Here is a 17387-nt window from a genome sequence, read left to right as displayed (position 1 = left end):
TTTTATGCTGGGATTATAATTCCCTCTATTAAATTATACCCTCGACTAACTCCTTTCCTCTTCTCAAATCTCTTATACTAGCCTACCTTTCCCGTAGTTAGTTTAATTTTAGCTTTGTCTTGTTTCTGACTTTGGTAATTTTGCTTGCTTAGCTATAGTTGCTCTTGTTTAGTTGTGTTTAGCCGCGCGTCATGCGGCAGCGCCTCTCGGTCGGTTGGGCGGGATTCTGCTGGGTTCCCCGCGTAGCAGGCTTTGGCTTGGTGTCGCATGGGCCACTTGATGGTGCAGTCATTTCATATCACCGTCCAGACAAATAAGTGTCCTTACTCTCACAATTTTCTCAATCATCTAAAATGATTCGTAATGCTTAAGACATGTTACCAACAAGAACCTTGAAAATTCTGGTTTCTCTAGCAAGAGGGATCCTTTTAAGCCGAATACAGAGCTTAAAATGGATCTTAAAAAATTTCCGAAGATATGCAAACCTAGTTGTAGCTTAAATGAATATAAATTAAGTTTTCAAAGTCTGAGAAAAAATCCAGTTTAGCAGAGAACTCATGGGGCAAAGTAAATATAAGGTAGAAAAAGCACTGGAGTGGAGGGAGCCAAATTTTTGTTGTTTGTTGGTTGCTTAGTGCTACTACCCAAATTCTTGAAAAAAAAAAAACAGTTCTGTGCATGTTGGGTGATTGTCTATCGTTTGAGTATTGAACACAAAATTTTGATGTAGTTATACTTGAGAAGGATCTTTAACAAAGATTATCATCCGAAACATTCCGGAAAGCTCGCTAGGAACTGGGTTTCATCGGTGTTTTAATAAAATACACCACTATTTGTATGAGCATTCCTTGTAATGGGTATGTGTCAAAAATCATGAATACCATTGCTTCAGGCTATTCAAAAATGTATCACTTGTTTTAATTGAATGATTGGAAGTGTCTCAAAAAAGCTTTGAAAGTGGTGAGGTGCTGCACTACTATTTTCATGAACACAGCTGTATGTACCATAAGTGCATATACAGATCATGTTGCTATTTTTCAAGTGTGATATCCTAATATATTGATTTTTTAATCCTTCTATCCTTAGCTAACAGTAGAACAATTTGTTTCTTTGATTTTTAAGTACAACAACAAGTACTAGCCCTGACTATTTGAGCAGTATAATCTTCACTATTCCTATTAGATCCACTATAACCGTTATTCTTTTGTATGGGATCCTTCTTAGTAGGGTATCTTATTCTCGGAACATAATTTCCTCTACTATATCTAAAACAATGTACATATGTACATCTAATATATCTACTAACAAATCCCTTTCTATTCTTTCTGCTGCTCTTATCTAGCCCTATTCAAAATAAACTCTGCACTGATTTAACCAACTGTCGTTATACCTGTAGCAGTACATATGTTCATACATTTGTATGTACCCTGTGTGAAGGTGAGATCATGGGAGTTCCAATAGGCTGACCAATTGGATAAGTCTGTTTTTATATTCTTTCATCTTGAGGCCATAAATGAAACATGAAACCTACTCGTACGATCCATTCTATTTTCATTAGGCGTGTGTCCACAACAAACAGAATTTTACGGGCGGAATATTACTGAACCAAAAACAGCCGGCACTACCACTACCTCGATGTTTTGCAATCTCATCAAAAACATTAGCCTGTTAAGAATGTCCAATGTCTGATGCCCAAGTTGGCTCACGAAAAGTCGTCAGGCCACTGAATAACTCGCAGTCGAAGAGTCGAACAAAACCCGACAGAATAGGACAGACAACAATTGAAGAGAGGAGCAAAAGGACGAGAGTGTAATTTAGCTTAGATAACAAAGAATCGAGACAGGACCAAAACCAAAAAAAAACCGCAGTCGATGCCGACAAGGTTTTGTAACGAACAAAAGAGGTCAAAGTTGCTACACTAAACAGACGAGCAAATACGAGTGCTTGGCATGCCGGCGAACTCCTGTCCCGTCCCAGAGTATGTTAGACAAATAGAGAAACACGAACATTTTGACAGACAACCCTACTTAGGGGTGCCCTGCTTTGCTCTGCCCTGAGCCTACCCTTGAAGTAAACAATTAAATAAAATGATGCATTGTATGTGGATTTGCGCTTGAATAGAACTGCTTGCTCCCGACGTTGTGGTTGTTTTTTTTTTTTATATTTAAAGGGCGCGATATATCTTTATGTGTAATATGTGCATGCACACTCGTATGTAAGTTGTGTATGTATATACTATGTACTATTTAAAGAGATAAATGCTAACATTCATAAGTACATACATACATATGTATGTAGGTACATACATAGATAAGCATATGCATGTTAACAATGTCATCCTATCTATAAATACATACGTACATACATATGTGTTTTTTTTTAACATTCAATTTGGCAGCCTCGTCGAAAAGAGAAAATATCAAAAAAGCCTCCAATTAAATAGTTTTTTTTTAACTGTTCAGCACAATTTTCCCTTTCAATCCGTACCGTCTACACATTGTGGAGTTAAGGCTGCGACCGGTTGAGGCACGGCCAAAAGCACTTTTTGAAATTAGGAGCCCACTAGGAGCCAATCGATGTTTCAATGTTTACATCGGACATATTTTGCTCTATGATGGAATCGGCTAGTCAACCCATGGTATGGCAATTAGTGATACATATATGTGATATAACACCAAAATGAAGTAATTTAGTGACTAAATCCACATACTTACCTCTTTATCAACGAGTCTTCTGCCAATAACATCGCAGATTTGGACAGCAAGCGGGTGATGCTGATCTGAGCATTGTGAATCATACATATGTACATTACATACATATTTGATAACTCGCTGATAACTAAGCAAAAACATGTACATTTCTGTAGAAGCTGAGAGCATTTGTAGTATGTCCCTTGGAAAAATGTCTGTCAAGCCCAATTATGACACCCGTCATGCTCAACAGTTATTGACACCCTGGTTCTTGGTCATTACGTGCTTTTAGCCAAATCAATAACTGAACCAACTTAAATTTGATTTTTAAACCGTTACTACTTGATATACAAGCCTTATGATTGCAAGGAGTAATGGAATAATCAATTTTCTCTTTATTAGTGGTTATTTTCATATTTTTCCCTACACACATAATGGATAATTATTATGGTCTATAGAATATGACCTTGCCGAATGAATGTTTACGTTAGATAGTAAGAAAGAATAAACAGTGTCTCATCGATAAAAAACTTTAAAGCACTCTTCCTGTAGGGAAACATTATTGATTACGTCCAATTGATTACAGTGATAGAATCGGAATTACTTGTTGGACCACATGGACTGGGACTGGGAGGGACTGGGACTGGGACTAGGACTGTGTTAGGCACAGCACATCTCTGCTCAACAGACCGCTCGTTGGCAGCAGCACGCGTTTCGTATTATATGCCGGATACGGAAATATTATTTTAAATAACTGCGCACCAACACGAAGGACAAATCAAGGCAAGCCAAAGCATAGAACGTTAATGCAGCGGCTGTGGGTTATTCAAGGGACTGGTTTTGAGGGTACATCGGTACCATCGTATCGTCCTCAACTGCTATTGCGCTTATTAAGTGGCATTGGTATGAGGTACGAGGAAAGGGAGAGTTTGACTGAGCGTGTGCACGGGAAATTAACAAAGGAGCGTGCAGAATCTGATTCGTAATATTTGCTTACCAAAAGCTACCATCGTTTATTAATTTGTTGTTCGAGTTTATATAATCGTATCGTGCGTTACCCCGTTTCCTCCCAAAGAAACCATAACTGAACTGAAGCATAAGCAGAAGCAATAGTTCGTTAGTTAGTTATATATTTACAGTTCAAAACTGCTCTTTTTTTTCAGCCCTGCTTGAGTAGTACATTGTTCAAAATTAGTTAATAACAGCTGCGATAGCCCGCAATATCATTTTTCGCGGTTAAGAGGCTTTTATAGGTTACATAAGCTTACATATGTATGTATGTATGTATATACTATACTATGTGTATACTAAATGATAAATATCATAGCTGCTTCCCTACCACACCTTCAGTTATAACACTCGCTGGCCCTCATCAACATTTTAAAATAAACTGAATTCAGTGTGGTTTCGCAGAAGTCTGCACAAAAAATGAGTTAGAATTGCTTTATTTTCCTAGATCTAGGCAACAATCAAGACGGAAATGGCTATAGCTGATCGACAATAAACATATACCCTTTATGGGTTACGAAGATCATTTTTCTGACTGTTAAATATGTTTACTCTGTTTACATTATTGTAATATACTGACCCTAACGGCTTGACCGATTTTTATAAATTATTTTTTGTGAAAAGAGCAACATACCTGTGTTGGATTTTGACTGGAACTGTACGAATGGTCTTGAAAATCGTAATGAAAAAGTGAAAAAATATGTATTAAACTGTATTTTAAGTGACAATTGGCATCCGGGTCTCATTCCATTTTGTCATAATTCGAAGTCAAACTTGTTCCAACCAAACAAAATTACACAATAATTCATTTTTGGATAAAATCTGGCTCATTTAAAGCTGCAACAAGCTAAAAATTTCCCTATCGTTAGTTAACTTGAGTTCCTTGAAGCCTGTGAAGAAACATTTTTAAAATGGATACGGAAGCTTAAAATTGCATCGATGAAGTTATTGCAACTGTCCCAACTTCATGGCGCATAAAATACCAATGGGGGAAATATTGTTTCTAGGGCTCTTAGTCATCATAGAGACTAAATTAAGCAAACAAAAATGTATATTGTTCATGTTACCTTTAATATTTGAATTTTACTTAAATAATCGGACGGCTGTACGAATAATTTATGTGAACTCTATTCAGGACTCTAGAAACTACCTCAAATTGAGAAACGACCAGAAGCATCGGCACGGATAAAGATTCAAACCATTTCTTAATATTCATTCGAACATTCTATTCATGCTTCCAAATTCGGCACAAAATTAAGCACAAAATGTTAAGGAGTATTTTATATAAATAATTTGATTTTAATAATTTATTATTTAAAATTTGTTCCAGTTTAGGTACATATCTGAACTACTATTTTTCATCATTAATTTTACGAACGTAGTGATAGTGATAAAAGGGATAATTTAAGAAAAATGTATTCCAGTAAGCGTGTGATAGATACTGAAGGGTTAACTTTGTTCTAATGTGAGATGAAGCTAAATGACGATTCCCAAAGGAGGAATCAAGGAAGCATACCCTTAAGTTAAGGCGACGCTCGGTTTTTGCAGGCCCTGCTGTACGGTACAAGAATTTCAGCAATTTAGTTTACAATGAATGGGTACGAATGGGTATTGCAACTGAGCCATTGTCGTTACGTGGCGTGGCGTTGCGTTGACAACGCCAAGCGGCAAAGTGGCCAGCCAGCCAGTACGGGCGTTTAAATCTCTATTTACTGCACCTCGCATCCAGCTGTGAGGGTGGGGGTGTGGTGGTGGCTGTTTTTGAATAGTACTGACGTTTTACATCATCATCATCAGCATCGGCACACGGCCGGGACGGCCCTCGTTCTTATCCTCTTCCTCGTTTGTAGTCGTTGCTCTAGCTCAGCCAACGTCACAGCCACCGCCTGCTGTTGCCAGCGAACTCGAAAGGCCAACAGCCGCTATGCCACGTGTCGCTGACAAACTGCTTAAACACGCCATTGATGAATTCAAATACGCCTGGTTTCTGGGTCTGGGTCGTACCTCTCCCTGTTCATGTGCTCGACAAATTACACTCTTTGCGGCATTTTGCGCTTTTAACAATTTTATTGTTATCGATCGGTGGTCTGGTCGCCTGGCTGCCAATTACCAAGTGCTGGACCAGATGAGCACCAATTGTGCATCAGCCCGACTGGCTACTGAATATCTTCCGCAGAGGTCCTCTCAATGCCACAGAAATTTTGAAAAAAAGCTTATGTTGCGACGGCAAAATTATCATTGACATTTTCAGGATGTACATATATATGTATGTAAATACATACATATTTATATAGAACAAATGTGATTAATTAACTATATGGATGACTGCGCGAGCCCACGTATTCGTTTTACTAGATCCTATAACATCGACCACTCAAGTATATTTACAAAACATGTGAAGATAACATATACATACATATGTATTTACATACATACACACTTGCATAAGAGAATGTATAAACACTAACTCTTAGACAAACATGTGGCAATACTCGTGTAAAAAGGGATTAGTAGGTGGGTGGTGGTGGTCAGCAAAGCTAAGCCCAGTTGTATTTAGGTGTGCGTTAAACGCAGGATAACAGGAGCTGTTTTATAATTGACAAGTTCCAATTTACTTTTACAGTAAATAGGAACATTCAATCCCTTGCCTTTAAAAATTGGATTCATCAACCTTGCTCAACTAACAATATTATATTAGGTAGCCTTAAGCTGACTATTCACTTGCACATAAAAACGACGGGAAGATTGACATGATGCCTGAAGCAACTCGACTGAATGTTGATCCTTAAAAAAATATATTTTGAGTCGAGCACCTGTATTGTGTCCATGGTTTGCCAACAAAACTCAATTGACTTGACTGATGGAAAAGATCACTTTATCAGGATCTAGCTCATGGTAGAAGAAACCAAGGACTCGATACCATCCATCCATCATTTCTTATCATTGACACACTAATTCTTTTGTACCCTTTGGTTCATGACGTATGGCTGTCAAACTTCTATCATCTGCGCTCGTAAGATCTCTTTTGTAATCTTATGAACTTAAATGTATCCACGCACACATCACATGCATAGACTATTAAATCGATTAAACCGATATCTTTTTAACGTAATAGTAATAGGCGATTTAATATAGACATGTTGTCTATATGTCCAGTATAATGTGGCTTTTGTTCAGAAAACTTCGGTATCACACCGAAAAAAGTTCCCGCAACCTCTACAAATTCAGTAAGATAAACACAAATTGTTACGTTCGGATCCTTATTTAGAGCACGCTTAAGACATCAAAATTATATTCAACTTAAGCATTAAACATTTCAATAATGATTATCATTCGAAATTTCTGGTAAATACATAATATATTCATAGATTTCTGTCACTCACACTGCCTGCATTTCCAATAAGGACACCAACCAGCTATAGTTTGCATGAAAACAGCTAGCTAGTCAGACCTATATTGATTAGGAAGAAAAGAAATATGTAAATATGTGTGTATATGTACATACATAAGTTTATATACCTATGTATATATCCATGTATGTACATTTGCTGGAACGTAACAGCAGAGTCCGTGGCAAATTAAAATCTTGTCTGTCCCTCGTCATAGGCAGCAAATTAAATTATTGTATAACAAATGTTTCGGCAATTTTCATGAATTCGAAATCATTGAGATGAAATAATGAAAATCCCAAAAAACAATCAAAGGGATATCCAAACCCGAAACTTTACCCCTCTGGTGCAAGCAGATCCGACCACCCTTCAATGCTTCATACTTTCCACTACGTTTTTACATCTCTTCTCTTGCACTACCAATACATTTCGTTTCGCCACTACCCGACCTGACCCTTTTTGTATGTTGACTTACTTTTCGTGGTGGGGTGGTGTGGTGTCGTCTGCGGACGCGTGCGTGTTTGTTGGTGAGCCACACACATTTGCGTCACTTCAGCATTAATATGAAAAGTAGGCGTTTCTCTCTTGATGAAGTTATACTATTAGCACGCCCATCTCAAGTCCAATCTAAACTTTAAGACAGGGACAGCATAAAACAAAACGATACATACATTGTATGTGTTTGCGGCCAATACCAGTCTCAGTCTAGTCTAGACACTAACTTGTAATTTCAAAAGCGTTTATACCTGGTCTTTTCGATTAATCTTGAGGTGGTGAAAAGTACTCCGACGCTTGTCGTAAGGTTAAGTAACAGTAACAGTTGAGCTTTCGCAATGGAGAAAATAGTTTTTTTTTCGGATTTCCTTAAGCTACGGCTTAACTTTAACCATCTCAATTCGAATTTACGAGATATTATAAGGTCGCCCACTTTTGTTGTATTTAAATTCTATCAATTGTAGTAAGTCCTGTCAGCTGAAATGAACAAATGCTTGTTTCATTATTTTTACTGCGGATGCAATAATGAACAACAGAAATCATTTAAGTAACAATACAATGCGCCCCCAGTGAAAGATGAAGACGATGACGACAATTACAACCAGAATTTAGCCGTGGCTGCGGTGGATGGATGGTGTCCTCATCATCAGGGGCACTACTCTACTCTCTTTGGCTTTGTTGTAGCCGGAGCGGAGAGAAGCTGCCACTTCACTGGGCAATTAGCCACTCGTCCGGAAAAGAAAAAGGGGAGATGAACTTCAACAGCAGCACCAGCATCGGGCAAAGCTGCTCAAAATAAATTTTGTGAGTTCTGAACCCTAGCCTAGCCTGAGCTGAGCCTTACCAATAGCCGTATTAACGCCAGACGTTTCGCCATTGCCAGTCGCTCTTTCAATTTCACTGCGAATGGCATCTCCATCTCAGATAGCACATTGAAGCTGCAAAAAGCATTCCCTTTTCCCTTCTCTCAACCAATGTAGACGAGAACATAAGAGCGCTATATATGTATGTACATATGTCATACATTTGTACATATGTACATGCATACATACATACATACATACATACATATACAGTTTCGGCGAAATTAATAGCACCGCGTTGTACGGTCTTTACTGTTTAAAAAAATGTGTTCCATACAAAATTTTTTGCACTTGGCAGTAATAAAAATTTTTTTTTTTTATATTATGTTTTTAATTTATATAATAGTCGTTGCTTTAAGTCAATTGTAAACAGATAGTTACAAAATATTAGTTGTTATGGGTCGTCGAAAACACTTTAGGGAAGAAAAAAGCCAAACGATCAAAACTTTAACTCCAAAAGAACAAAGAAATCCTTATGTGAGGTAAATATTTAGGTTCATCATCTAAAATGATTCGTTATGCTTTAAAACATGTTACCAACAAGAAACTCGTGAAAGAATTGGCGCAATATCCACTTTTCGGTTGAAAATTCTGGTTTCTTTTTTTGTTGCAAAAACTTTAGATCTTATTTAAAACGACTACCAAATTAAAAACACAACCCTTTGACACATATTTATATCCAATAATCATGCTAAGACAAGAATCATGGTATATGTATGCTTTTCGTATTATGAATATGGTATAGTACCCGTGCTGGAGTCGACGATGAATCAACATGTCTTTGTAATTATATAATAAAACAATAATTCTGCCTTATATGCAATAGAAAATGCCGTTGAGTTGTATCTTTTCATCAAGGAAATTACCCAAAAACAGACGAAGTTAGAGGGCTCTAAAGAACCTTTGTTTTGCAAAAATATCTCAACGAAAAAAAATGAGTGTCATGGTGCTATTTTAAACGCCGCAGCTGTATGTACATACTTATATGCATACGTATTTATTTTATCTTATTTCAATTGAAATGGTATGAATTAGTAAATTATACAATCCGACAGGCGACAGAGAGCAGCAGCTAGGCTAGTGCCTTAAAATAAAGCAAAAAAAACCAAATATGTAAATATGTTTGTACATATTTACTTATCTCGACACATATATGTATGTATGTATATAGTCGTCATCGGAATCAGTTTTTTGATTTATATTTGCTGAACAATTCTTTTTTTTTTGTCCGTTCAGCAAACAGTTTTTTTTTAGTTAAAACGAGAAGGGACGCTTGAGACGCTTCTTACGAGTCACAACTTTTATACCCGGCACTCAGTACTACACCTGCACCTTAGCGGTGTTTTGTCAAGCCGATCACCAAATTGGGATCCGATTGGATCATTATTATAGCCACAATGAAAAAATTAATTTCCAGTGGCTAAACCCACCCTGTTCCGCAGCTTTTGTTATTCTTTTCACAGTCTCTCATTCACACTCTGCTTCTGCTTCACTCGACCTCTGCCTCTGCCGTCCCTCTGCCCCTGCCGACTTTTGTGTGGGGCGCTGGGGCTGCCTCTGCCGCGAGTCTGCAGTGTGTGGGTCTAGGGAAGGGGGGCGAGCTAAAGGAGCGTGTTGGTGTGAGTAGTGTTGTAGATGTATATAACAGATGAAGAAAAAATTTTAAATTTGACAAAACACCGCTAAGGTGCAGAAGTAGTAAGAAGCGTCTCACACGTCCTTTCTCGTTAGTTTTCTTTTATCTTCAAAATTGTGGATTTGGGAGGTTTTCGCCCTTTTGCGAGGGCGGAAGAGGGCGTGGCTCATTTTTGAAACACACTTGAAATACACACAAATACACTCACAGTGTGAGCATACAGAAGTCTGGATGCAAAATTTGGTAGCTCTAGCTTTAATGGTCTCTGAGATCCAGGCGCTCGGACAGACGGACAGATAGACATGGCTCAATCGACTCGGCTATTGATGCTGATCAAGAATATATATACTTTATGGGGTCGGAAACGTTTCCTTCTGTGTGTTACATACATTCACTTTGTGCACAAATACAATATCCCCTATTTACTCTTCGAGTATCGGGAATAAATATACAGTCAAATATATATATTTGTTTTAATATTCCCTTAACATAAACTGAAGTACCTGGTCAACGCAGACTCATTGTCGTGCGACCATCCAATTTAGCTGTAACGATTAAATACCAACAAAAAAATTTTGCTAAATTATACAAACGTCAGAGCTTTGGCACGAACATTTGTTAAATAGACAAGAACCATTCAAACCTGTGTTCTTATTTCCGAAGCTAAATATACAATATTCAACGGCATCCACTGAGTAGAAGATATCCGTATCTCTTTGTTACGGCACTCGACATGGTTCTGATCTGCCTTGTTTTTCAATGGCATTGCTTCTTCAATCCAACCCAATCCAATCCAACAAGTGCTGTTGACAGCATCACTTTCCACATTTCATTTTGTGTCATTAATTTCGGAGTCGGAGCAACCGCATTGGGAAAAAGAACATCTGATCCCTCTTGGCTTTGTGTTTTTTTCTCGATGTGCTTGTTCGACTCCTCGACTGGAACTAAATTGTGACATGTGATAAGAATTTTTCAGACAAATCTCGATGCGGAGGCGCTCTAGAAAAGTGGTGGGATCAATGTGTTTAATTCTCATTGTCGTTGACATTTGCTTGCTGTAAGTATACTACAGAAAGAATTCTTTCAAAGTTTAGATACTTACATATATGTACGTACATACATCACCATTATCAAAGCTCCGTGCTTTGCTGCAACCCAACCCTGCTGCTTCTGAAACAATAGCTAAAAATAACCCCATTGATATACACATTTCATGGTTATCACAATTTTGCATGGGAGTTTCTGCACTTGTCTTGGCTTTATGCATGTTTTTGCTTACAAGGGACACTTTGAGCGAAATAAGCAATCAATGGAGATAGAGAGGCAGCAATTGACTCAACAGTTAATTTCTATGGATGGTCGGCCCCGTGTGGGCTTGGAAATTTTTACACGCTCTTGCACCTTAAAATGAATCTACAATAATTTTCTAGGGTAGTGGTGTTATTTGTGCCCCAATGATTGTTATTTCCCAGTGAAATTGTTATGATTCTATTATTTGTTTTTTTTTATATTTATTTTAATCGCTACAGCGAAATTGGTTGGTCGCAGACGATGAGTCCGCATTGACCAGGTACAAATGTTACTAAAAATGTTGAACTCAAAAAAGAGTTGTTTGCCGAACGAACACTAAAAATATATTTGTATTATTTGTTTATAAAGTTTAGTTTGAGCATAAAAATCATTTGAAAATTCTAAAAACCAATAATATATAAATAAAGCAATAAAATAAGGTGTGCCTCTACACTACCGAATAAGAAAATATCGTCATTGTCATTCTATTCATATTAAACAAAACTAGCCCCAATTGGGCTATCGATATATTGGGATGGTGATAGATATCGAATATAGTTAATCGACTGGTGTAAAGGTTCTTAGCTCGGCTAAAAGTAGAAAATTGATTTTGCAGCCCTTGTGGACATTTTTGAAATATTTTGTTTGGTTAAATACCATAAAAGGGTCAAAATACCTTACAAGTCGGCATTTAATGGATTAAAGTATTCAATTTTTTATTTTCGATCTCGAATACAGTACTACTTCAAAGTATCTGGCGGGCTTATATCTAATAAGAAGAAATCTTAAATCAAGTACGTAATGCTACTCTAGTCCCTGGGGCTCGTCAAGCTCACTAAGATGCACAGCACCCAGTTTAATGCCTGGCAACGGGTGCGACAGAATATCTGCATGAGTTTTATTTAAAATCCTGTCATGTCATATTGACATGCCACAGGTCATACTTGCGTAGTACTACATGCTGAAATTGCTGCAGTTTGTGATCGTGGAGCCGGCACATTGCATTGTCCGGTGGATTTACCTCGTCAATGGTAGGGGACCCACGTGAGTGTGATACGGTACGCTCTGATCTGGTTTAGTGTGTCTACCGCAAACTAGTCTGCTTGTGGACTTACAAAGGCTTTGAAAGCAGCCTGGCTGTCGAGACAGATTGCTATGTTCCTCGGAGGTAATTTCAGGGTGCATAGCAACTTTGCCGCTTGCCTGACTGCAAGTACCTCCGCCTGCATTACACTGCACCAGTCTGGTAGTCGTAAGAATATGCTGGTTGCTAGCTCCTCAAAGAAGATTCCAGCACCTGTCCCTTTGGCTGTCTTAGAACCGTCGGTGAACACTCTTCCACTCTTCCTTATCCAGTATGAGTCCCCTGAAGCTTCTGCTCCATGAGAGTTCCGAAACGCAGTAGTCGCTCTGTCACCATTTTCCTTAAATAACTGCTCAGCTAGTAGCCTTGCGGCACTAGTCTCGGCCTTGTAGAGCTATATTTGTTTCAGGTCTAACATGGTGTCCAGGCCGCCTGTGGGGTGGATTTGAGCTATTTGGTGATCCAAATACCAAACATCAGAAAAGTCACTAACTAAACTAACAAAACCAGTTAAGAATACTATAAAATATGGTGAAACCCAGAAAGGACGTGTGAGACGCTTCTTAAGCCTCACAACTTTTATACCTGGTACTCAGTAGTAATTCCGTACTTCAGCGGTTTTTTATACCCGGTACTCGAAGAGTAAATAGGGTATATTGTATTTGTGAACAAAGTATGTAACACACAGAAGGAAACGTTTCCGACCCGATAAAGTATATATATTCTTGATCAGCATCAATAACCGAGTCGATTGAGCCATGTCTGTCTGTCCGTCCGTCCGTCCGTCCGTCCGTCTTGTTGAGCGCCTGGATCTCGCCTGGTCGCACGAAGATGAGTCCGCGTTGGCCAGGTACTTCAGTTTATGTTGGGGGAATATTAGAAAACAAAATATCTTTTGAAACTTTTGAAGTCAAAAAAGATTTGTTTGCCGAACGGGCACCAAAAATTATATAATATTAAATGAAATGTTAAAATAGAGGAAAATTATAATATATTTTGAAAATAAACATAAAAAAATGTTTTGAGGTTCAGGCTGTTTATTATTATTGATCGATAAGTCCGTGCTCACACTGCTGCTATGAGCAGGGTGACTAAGGGATATTATATACTATTCAGGATATTTTGACTACGAAATTGAGTTCATTGTGTATTTACGGTATATCGGTATATAATGGTATTTTTAATAAGTTTCATCCGTCTATTAAATTCTATTTGTAAGGTATATTCAATAATATAGGGTATCAAAACACGCCTAAGCATGTTTTTCAAATTTCCCACGAGGAATTTCATTCTTTTCCGTAGGGAATTTTCCCTCTCTCTCTTGAGGGATGTTTCTCTCTCGGAACATGCTAATTTTCATCGCAGCAATGAGTCTTTATTTCATCCTCACTTACGTTGAATTCCATTCCATCTTACGGCAATTACCGTTGGCAACATACGTTACCAGAACATGGTCTCCTAGAGAATTGGAGAAAAAAATGTGGATGTGAAAGGTCATAAGGCTGAATGTTAGAATTGTTCAAGAAAATTATGTTATTCGGCTCCTTAATTCATCAAGGTGAAGTTGTAGGCGAGTATGCAAGTACCAGTCGGAAAAGGAAAAACATATTTTTACATCATCAGCATAAATTAAAGCAACTGAGTGCAAAATAACTTCAGTCAGGTCGTTCACAAGCAGGTTGAATTCATAATAGTGTGCTAAGGCCACGCAGACGGTTTTCAAGCTTTGGATACAAGAGAATCGGAAAGAAGAATCTTTATTGAAGAGATATTACGATTATGTGTATCAGGCGGCGATCTGAGATAAATGCTTAGATGTAGTTTGACGTCATCAGGTGTGGTTTCTGGTATAAGACGAGAGGCAAAGATTGCTTTGCGGGGGACCACCGCTCAGAGTGGTACTCCATAAAAGCGAGCTGGTGGAGCTACTCTTAAAAGTGTCAGTACGGGAGCTGAGGAGCTGGAAGAAGCTGCAGATCCATCCCCATTTAATGTAACAGAACCGGACAATCATTTGAAACAGGATTCTGGATGCTGTTGTGGATGACATCACTGGCAACTGAGTCCGTCCGAAGTTAGATTTCATAATTAAAGAAAGAAGGGAATAATTAAAATGAATAAACCGAAGTCTTATATGCCCTTTCCCTTTTAAGATTATTTTCTTCTCTTTTGTTGAGCGCGCTAGTTTTCAAATGTTTCAATGTTATCAGTTAATATACATGTCTCTTTTAATAACTTACATATATTTACATACTGTGCACAAAGCTACCTTGCTTCCAGACGGGGTGATTTGAATGTTTGAATTTTTAAACTGGCCATAAGGTATACTAGCAACGATTCTTCAAACGGATTCAATTATGTTGTTTCAGCGTTAAAAGTCTTTGCAAGCTGGTAATATCAAATAGAACATCAAAGTCGAGGAAAATAATTTAAGATACACGGTATATTTACGGGACGCGGTATATTTCGGTATATTTCCGAGGTTCTGTCGGTATCGATAATTCCGCGGTCACACTGGTCACACTGCTGATAAGACGTTCCTCCACAATTTTTCACAACTCGCCCGAAAAATGTTCGCGTTACGTGCTGCCGCCAAAGCCGATAAGAATTTGCTTCCATTTTTGGGGCAATTGTGTAAGTACTTATTATAATCATGGATAATATGTACAAAACTTAGATCGGGCTAGAATGGTGATGGGGGAGGACTACATGAAGGACGAATGTTGAGTGTGTGGTGTAATATAACGTAACTTTAGTGGGAGATGCACATAACCTTAATGTGCGTTTCTGCTCTTACGGTGAAATAAAAAATGATTGCATAACTTAATTTGTTTGACATGTTTTCTAAGAGAGAATGTTCATAATTTTTATTAAAGGAATCCCCTTACACTATTTTAGTGTTATGTAGTTGGACTGAACACACGTATATACATATATGAAGTTTATTTAATTTTGGGTTTATTGAACATATGTACATACATATGTGGATAAATTAGTATGTTCATCGAATTGGAAGACCATTTGCTTCATAGAAATATCAATAATAAATAAATAAATTTCATTATATATCATTTTAATTTAATAGTTCTTGAAAAAAAATTCGTGACGTAATCTCAAATTTGATTGTACGTATTTATGTACCTTTGCACACGGAAAAAATGTACAATCACTTGTGAATTCCTTGTCAATATCTTTAGCATAGTGTACTATCATTTTAAAACTGTTAAATGTATAATCAAAATGTGCATATTCTCCCAAAAACTTAATTTTTGGCAACATTTTTCTTAGCTCGCAGCCATGCCGCCAAGGCAGCTGTCAAGGCAGCTGCTGTTGCCAACGGAAAAATTGTTGCGGTAATTGGAGCTGTCGTTGATGTTCAGTTCGATGATGACTTGCCTCCAATTTTGAATGCGTTGGAGGTTGACAACCGCTCCCCACGTTTGGTACTCGAAGTGGCTCAGCACTTGGGCGAAAACACTGTACGTACCATTGCCATGGATGGTACTGAGGGTTTGGTTCGAGGACAGAAGGTTCTCGATACTGGCTACCCCATCCGTATACCAGTTGGTGCCGAAACTTTGGGTCGCATTATGAACGTTATTGGTATGTTTTTCGAATGATTAACCCTTGGTTTATTTAAAACAAATTAGTCTTAAATGTGTCTTTATTTTAGGGGAACCCATCGATGAACGTGGGCCGATTCCCACGGATAAGACCGCGCCGATTCACGCAGAGGCCCCCGAGTTTATTGAAATGTCCGTTGAGCAGGAGATTCTTGTCACCGGCATCAAAGTAGTCGATCTTCTGGCACCCTATGCCAAGGGCGGTAAGATTGGTCTATTTGGTGGCGCTGGAGTCGGCAAGACTGTGCTAATTATGGAGCTGATTAACAACGTAGCCAAAGCTCACGGCGGCTACTCTGTCTTCGCCGGCGTAGGCGAGCGTACTCGCGAAGGAAATGATTTGTACAATGAAATGATTGAAGGTGGTGTCATTTCCCTAAAGGATAAGACATCTAAGGTGGCTCTTGTCTATGGTCAGATGAACGAGCCCCCAGGCGCCCGTGCTCGTGTCGCTCTTACTGGTCTAACTGTGGCCGAGTATTTCCGTGACCAGGAGGGACAGGATGTATTGCTTTTTATTGACAACATTTTCCGGTTTACTCAAGCTGGCTCTGAAGTGTCCGCCTTATTGGGTCGTATTCCATCGGCAGTCGGCTACCAACCCACTTTGGCTACTGACATGGGTTCTATGCAGGAGCGTATTACCACCACTAAGAAGGGATCTATCACCTCTGTGCAGGCTATTTATGTGCCTGCTGATGACTTAACAGATCCGGCTCCAGCTACAACTTTCGCTCATTTGGACGCCACCACTGTACTGTCGCGTGCTATTGCTGAATTGGGTATTTATCCTGCAGTGGATCCCCTTGATTCCACTTCTCGTATTATGGACCCTAACATCATTGGGCAAGAACACTACAACGTTGCTCGTGGTGTGCAAAAGATCTTGCAAGATTATAAATCTCTTCAGGATATTATTGCTATCTTGGGCATGGATGAACTTTCTGAGGAAGACAAACTAACAGTCGCGCGTGCACGTAAGATCCAGCGCTTCTTGTCGCAGCCATTCCAGGTCGCTGAAGTCTTTACCGGACATGCTGGTAAACTGGTTCCATTGGAGCAAACCATTAAGGGCTTCTCACAGATTCTGGCTGGCGAATATGATCATCTGCCAGAAGTTGCTTTCTACATGGTTGGCCCAATTGAAGAAGTAGTTGAGAAGGCTGATCGTCTCGCAAAGGAAGCTGCCTAAGTAATTACACTGAAATACGAATAATAAAGTGAATTATGCATTGAAGTTGTAATACCCACTAACATCAACCTTAATTCTATATACGAGAAGAACTCAATAAAACGTATTTAAATCCTA

General features: G+C 38.6%; 1 protein-coding gene across 1 annotated transcript; it reads left to right on the top strand.

The window, feature by feature from the left end:
• The first annotated feature begins 14954 nt into the window (after window positions 1-14954).
• LOC117590615 (ATP synthase subunit beta, mitochondrial) lies at window positions 14955-17387 on the top strand. The gene is made up of 3 exons (XM_034283407.1): window positions 14955-15089; window positions 15744-16058; window positions 16129-17387. Exons 1-3 carry the CDS (start codon window positions 15026-15028, stop codon window positions 17268-17270), a joined length of 1521 nt encoding a protein of 506 aa, XP_034139298.1. The 5' UTR covers window positions 14955-15025; the 3' UTR covers window positions 17271-17387.

Source organism: Drosophila guanche, unplaced genomic scaffold, assembly GCF_900245975.1.
Source record: "Drosophila guanche unplaced genomic scaffold, DGUA_6, whole genome shotgun sequence".
NCBI classification, from domain to species: Eukaryota; Metazoa; Arthropoda; class Insecta; order Diptera; family Drosophilidae; genus Drosophila; species Drosophila guanche.
This window is presented reverse-complemented; position numbering and strand designations above follow the sequence as displayed.

Bases quoted from the DNA above. Each gene is read 5' to 3' on its own strand.
- LOC117590615 (XM_034283407.1), top strand. From the start codon at position 15,026: ATGTTCGCGTTACGTGCTGCCGCCAAAGCCGATAAGAATTTGCTTCCA. The intron at 15,090-15,743 runs GTAAGTACTTAT...CATTTTTCTTAG, and splicing joins TCCATTTTTGGGGCAATTGT to CTCGCAGCCATGCCGCCAAG. The intron at 16,059-16,128 runs GTATGTTTTTCG...TCTTTATTTTAG, and splicing joins TCGCATTATGAACGTTATTG to GGGAACCCATCGATGAACGT.